This window comes from Lampetra planeri, chromosome 1 (genome assembly GCF_965212315.1).
Source record: "Lampetra planeri chromosome 1, kcLamPlan1.2.h2, whole genome shotgun sequence".
Taxonomy (NCBI): Eukaryota; Metazoa; Chordata; class Hyperoartia; order Petromyzontiformes; family Petromyzontidae; genus Lampetra; species Lampetra planeri.
The window spans coordinates 30,655,694-30,661,693 of NC_136107.1; the positions used below are offsets into that span (position 1 = coordinate 30,655,694).

Here is a 6,000-nt window from a genome sequence, read left to right on the forward strand (position 1 = left end):
GGGCCATTCAGGGCGTGCCAATGAAAATTTGCGTTACAGCCCACGTGATGAATTTGTTTTTCCATTGGAATCCGTGCAATTTTAAGTACATTTTTACTGACCGAGCCTAATAACAAACTTGACTGTGGGGACAACGCATAATGACCAAGGAGTCACCTTTGGTGCAGTGGAGAAAAGCGAGTGAGCTTCAGAAAAGATGACAGATTTAGTGGGGGCGTGTATCAACATCGGCAAGGCGCAAAATGTGTCCATCACTCGGTTTCCTGTCTCGTGGAGATCTGTGCCAACTTCTATACCAAGCCAAGCAGTGTTCTTGTGCCAGAGTGTAAGACAGTAAACAAATGCATTTATGAACAACAAAAATATATATTACAAATACGATTTTCAAATAAGAATTAATTAATGTGCTCAAATCCCCCCGATCTAACTTGGGTCAAAGGGCTTTACACAGCCGTTTAGAATTGCAGCAAAAGTTGTATTTCATCAGTTTTGTGACGACCCCCTGCCACCCTGACGAATGATTAATGCCCCCCACCCCATCTCAGAGCGCTGCTTCCCAGCTCACACGCGGGCAGTGTTTACGCTCAAAATATTGCAATAAGCGCCCTGCAGGAGGAGCTGTGAACTGCCTCCCCCCGCGCCTCAAAAGCTGCAGGGTGCACCCAAAACACTCGGCGGGGAAGGGGCTCCATTGGTGTTCGCTTACTCGGTTGAACAAAGAAACCGGCTGACCTCAAAATTAATTCCGCTAATGCTGGTCAACATGCGCTGGTTGCATGCCAGGTATTTGCAAAGCACTTTGAGACCCGTCAAGATTTAGATGATTACAGGTAGGACGAGGTGACTTCGGCAAGTCTTGCATTGGCTTTTGATTCATTGTATATTTGCTGAATTTAATTTAAAAATTTGCCTATAATCATTGTTGTGTGATTAAAGTTTCGTCGCGTGTTTAACGTTTTTTTAGAGAACCAATAAGTCAATTAGGTTTTGTGAGCTCTAGCACGGCTAGCAAAGCACGGCTAAGTGCTGCAATGTACAAGAAGTTCAACATACATACATGCATTGTTGACGATTCATATGTCTAACTCACTTGGAAAAGGCGTGTGCTAAAATATTACTCTGGGGGAGCGGTGGTGTAGTGGTTAATGCACTACCCTATGAAACAGGCGACCCGAATTTTACATGGGGCCAGGGCGAACATCAGTGGCGAGTGACAGTTGCATTCCCTTGGCCCTGAAGCGTCGCGTCGATTACTAAATAGCGACATTTGTTTAAAGGAATTTCACCGAAACTTTAAATGAATTTAAATAAACATTTATTGCAGCTCACAAGTGGAATCGGGTCATTTCACGAAGAAGAAGAAGAAAAACCCCCAACCTTGTCAAGCGAGCGAGGTAAAGTGAAGGTTGTCCCAGCATGAGAGAAGAAAAATATTGAGCACTATTGCCGACTACTTTCATGTGGAATCTCCATAGATTTTCAAATCCATTTCCTTTCTACCACCTAAACTTATGCAGTGAAAGGTTACAAATTCCCCAACTGTCCAGTAAGTCTCTTTTTTTTGCTTGACATTTACCCTTTAATTTTTATGGGGTTTTTTTTTGGGAGGGGGCTGGCAGTGGGGGGAGAGGGTGAAAAAGGATTTGTTTTTAATTGTGTCCCTATGCATAGAATACAATGCAGGGCATTGTACTCTGCCATTGGGTCACAGCTGTGTGGGGATCATCACTTTGATAGCTGTTAATGCCTCGACTCCCAAGTGTCATTAAATGGCAATTCGCAAATTGGAGAGAAATGTTTAGCGGGTTTTCTTTTGTTTTTCACATTAGCCGCATGCAGCAAAGATCCCCCGATAGCCATAGAGTGTTAGGGAAAGTGCTGGTGAGCGAACACCTATTCAGGCTGGCATGGCACACGAGGGAATTGTGGTGTGATTGTCATCAAGACCCCCCCCCCTCATCCCAGTGCTGATGTATACACACTGCACCAGGTACTAATTTAAGGCTGAGTCGACCTAGGGGAGGCCCCAGCACGAGAGAATACAAATATCGAGCACTACTGATGTTAGCCATGAGCGGGACTGAAACTCCTATTGGTCAGGTTCGCAGTGCGGTGCGCCCACCACTGTGCCACCGCTCCCGACTCCCAAGTGCCATTGAGAACACAATTAGCGAATTGGGAAAGAATGTTCGCGTGATAAAATGCACGTGAGCTACCATACGCATCCCTGAACACACACACATACACGCGCACACTCATAGGTGCATCGACTGCCTAGAGAAGAACACAATGTTCTAGACGATGTGGCGCGTGCTCGTGGCATTTAATTTTGATCGTGCTGCCACTGATGCCTTGTCCCTCCAGGAAACACAGATTCTGCATGGATTTTAGTGCCGTGACAGTTGCAATTGCTTTGCTGCAATGCATCACATCGTACAAGCTCGCAGAGACCTATTATTTGCATGCAATTATTAAAGACGAATTTAATCTTTTCACTCAGATCCCATCTTTGCAGCAACAATAACATTATATTGATTGTATCAATTAGGGCGAAATCTAAAGGCTGGCGGCAATCCTTGCTAGTTGTGCACGCAGAGATGAAATCCGATGCATGAATGCATGCATGCATGCACACCGATGTGTGCACGCTGACCACTTAGTATTCCTGATGAATGCAAAAAAAAGCATCGCTTACCTCTTTAGCTGACTATCACGGCGATCCACTGAACCAAGGCTCTGCAAAACAAGAGAGAGGGAGAAATACTTTGCATTCACAAATTGCATGCTCCCTCATGTGCAAATGGTTTCAACGATTGCAATCCCTCTGCACGTCACCTGTTGTTTTCGCAAATGCAATTCTCGCGCGTCCGGCGTTTGTATATGAAAAAAAAAGTTTGAAAGAGACACGAAGCATCAAAAGGACCTTTTGCAAAAATCTTCGTTTTCAATGGGCAACAAATTTACACGCAGACAACGTCCGCAGAGACGCGTTATTTTTGCATAACGGATATGGCTCTGCAGCCTCACAGCAATGACCCGTTCGACAGCCGTCGCCCGACCGATGTCCTTTTATGGACACACCGAGCCTCAATATCCGCTATTATTTCTCACACGAGAGCAGGGAGAGTGCAGCGTTAACCCTTGGCAAGCCCCCGCTCAGCGATGAACCTGGCTGCTGAGGAGCGTGGACATGGCCGTGCGACGATTGCCATCCTCTTTAACCCACGCCGTGCACCGCCAAGTTTAATGTGCATTCCTCAAAACATGATCCACTTAATTGACTGCCAATGACATGAGACATTCGATGTAGAATAAAAATGCAAGCATATTATTGCGCATCTACATCTATAGCTGGGTGGCAGTGTGGTAAAGGGTGTCTACTCAACTCATCACACCTATGGGGCCAATAAAATGGTGTACTCATTTGTGGGAAGTCAACGGCGGTTCTCGTAGATTAAAAACTGACCCTCGTCATAAAACTGTGGAATTCCCACCGCGTGGTTTTAAAATTTGAAATGAGCACAGAGCGGCACTGATTTGACCGTGAAGGTATTTGGAAGTGGGATGATCGCCGCTGAATTGAGACTGGCGATGGAATGGTGATGAAGGAGAAAACACGTCCAGAGTACGACAACCACGGAGATGGAGCGACAAAGTCAGCTCGTGGTGCAGCAGTGACATGGATTATAGCAGCACTGGGCCGTGAAAAACGCCGACGGCATGTGGATAGACGACGGCTGACGATGATGTGTATATTAAAAAAAAAAATCAGCTAAGCTTTTTTCGAAATAAACCCATTACGTTTCAGGGGGTCTGATTGTTGCCCACGGAGCTATTTTTGGGGCCACTGAGCGATATGGGATCTGATGTGGCCAATCGGTGGACGGTGAGCCATGTGGCTGGGGCAGTGTGGTCTACGCCGCACGTCCTGCCACGGGCTCAGAGCTCGTGCCGCCGCCGGCAGCAGCAGCAGCAGCGACGGCGGCCCAACCACGCGCGCCATCGCGGCCGTGAAAGAATTGATGACGAGTGGGACACTGCCTGTCGAGCCATTCTTCACCTCACCGGATAAATCCGGCTCATGCTCGCCATCAAATTGGCCACGAGGACCCTTAAAGTAGCGCGGGTTTGAATTTAACGGGAACCGCGGTTACACCGCCAGCCCTGTTGACCGCTGACGGTGCCGGGGTTGGTGGTGGCGGTGGTGGTGGCACGCGCTTGTGTCGATCAGAGCACCAGTAGAGCCCACACGGCTTGAGAAAGCTCTCAAACCGAACTGGGCTCTGGGGTGAGTGGACTGAATCTTCCTTAAAAAAATTTTATCCTGAAGCGGAAGATCGGCGCTGGATACAATGATGTTTGCGAATACGATTTGTATCTCTGATCCTTATCTGTATATGATAGCTCAATGTTCGTGTGCCATTTTTGTTGAGGGACTACTACTGCGTGGTGTTATATTGGTGTGGTCTGGGACTGTGTTCTTGTTGTTTTGTTGCCTTGCCCAAGCTTGAGAAATCAGACTTCAATAATCAACACATTTATTACGTATTTACATTTTGTGACTTGCTTACCTTTGTCTCTATCTTGCACTCCTATCGCGTGTATGTTTGTATTGTTTGCTGGTGTCACTTGCTGACCTGCCCATACTGACCATCTGTGGAAAGAGCTTCAAAGCTCATCGGATTGCTTCGGTCTGAATAAAGATTCTGAATCTGAATCCACCTGCGTAGAGCCTTGAGGTGGTATCTGCTCGTGAGCATGGTCTTCCTCAATCTACCTGTGTAGAGCCTTGAGGTGGTATGTGCTCGTGAGCATGGTCTTCCGCAATCTACCTGTGTAGAGCCTTGAGGTGGTATCTGCTCGTATGCATGGTCTTCCTCACAATACTCTGCTCTCCTCCAACACGCCACACTCGTCAATGAAATTGGCCAAACATCCAAATTCGGGACCCTGATCTCGTCAGATCTTGGAAGCTAAGCAGGGTGGACTCTGCTGAGGACTTGAGTGGCATAAAGAGCCGGGTGGTGGTGGCTATGCACGTGGCCTGTAGTCTGGCACTGTGGAGGCAGCGAGGGTTGGTGAATTACCGCAAAAAATACACGGCAAGGCTCCCTTCCTGTGTGCATCGAGGAGGTGCCATACCCTGGCTCGCCAGGAGAAGGCAGTAGAGCAAGTGGTCTAATTGCCATCTATTTCCCTCTGTATGGGAGATAGATCATTGCCCCCTCGCATGCGTGGGGTTTCTCCGGGTGCTTCAACTTCCTCTGACACGTATAAAAATAAACGCTCATTATTCATAACAAGTAAACCCGTAAAAACAAAGTTTTTCACTATAAATCCTTTATATGCGTGGCGGCTAGAGTCTTCTCGTCCTCTGGCTTGAGATGGCTGCCACCTATGGGTCAGATGATTGTCTGCCAGTATTAAGCAATTGGTAATTAAATATTTAATTTGTTTTCCCTAAACAGTGTAAAATTTTGGGAATTTTTTTCACGAACATTAATTGTCTCGCACAACGAGTCTGTGTGGAAAATGTCAGCTCGATTGGATCACGGGAAGTGGGTTAAAAAACGACCGAAAGATTTGCACGGTCGTAAGCAAGCAAGCAAGCAAGCGAACTTAATATAAAGGATTTAAAAATATATTCGCCTGTGGAGGACGCGGGGATCGATCCCGCGACCTTTGGCATGGGATGCGAGGGCGCTACCAACTGCGCTACTCCGCCACGGCCTGTGGAGGGGTTACGCTCTGGGCTCTTACACTCTGACGTTCAGCCATATATATTTGAATATATGTAAAATAATTTTCTTTCGCCTAAAAGTGTAAAATTTTGGGAATTTTTTTTCACCAACAATAATTGTCTGGCACAACGAGTCTGTGTGGAAAATGTCAGCTCGATTGGATCACGGGAAGTGGGTTAAAAAATGACCGAAAGATTTGCACGGTCCTAAGCAAGCAAGCAAGCACGCAAGCAAGCAAGCAAGCACGCGCACTTAATAT

At 46.8% G+C, this 6,000-nt stretch overlaps 1 protein-coding gene across 1 annotated transcript in view; it reads right to left on the reverse strand.

The window, feature by feature from the left end:
* The window catches only part of LOC144721108 (ankyrin repeat and fibronectin type-III domain-containing protein 1-like), a 92,431-nt gene extending 88,761 nt beyond the window's left edge, over window positions 1-3,670 (reverse strand). The window contains exon 1 of the mRNA XM_078598493.1: window positions 2,696-3,670. Coding sequence (XP_078454619.1) covers window positions 2,696-2,784 — 89 coding nt within the window. The 5' untranslated portion in view covers window positions 2,785-3,670. The remainder of the gene's footprint in view (window positions 1-2,695) is intronic.
* Window positions 3,671-6,000: the final 2,330 nt, after the last annotated feature.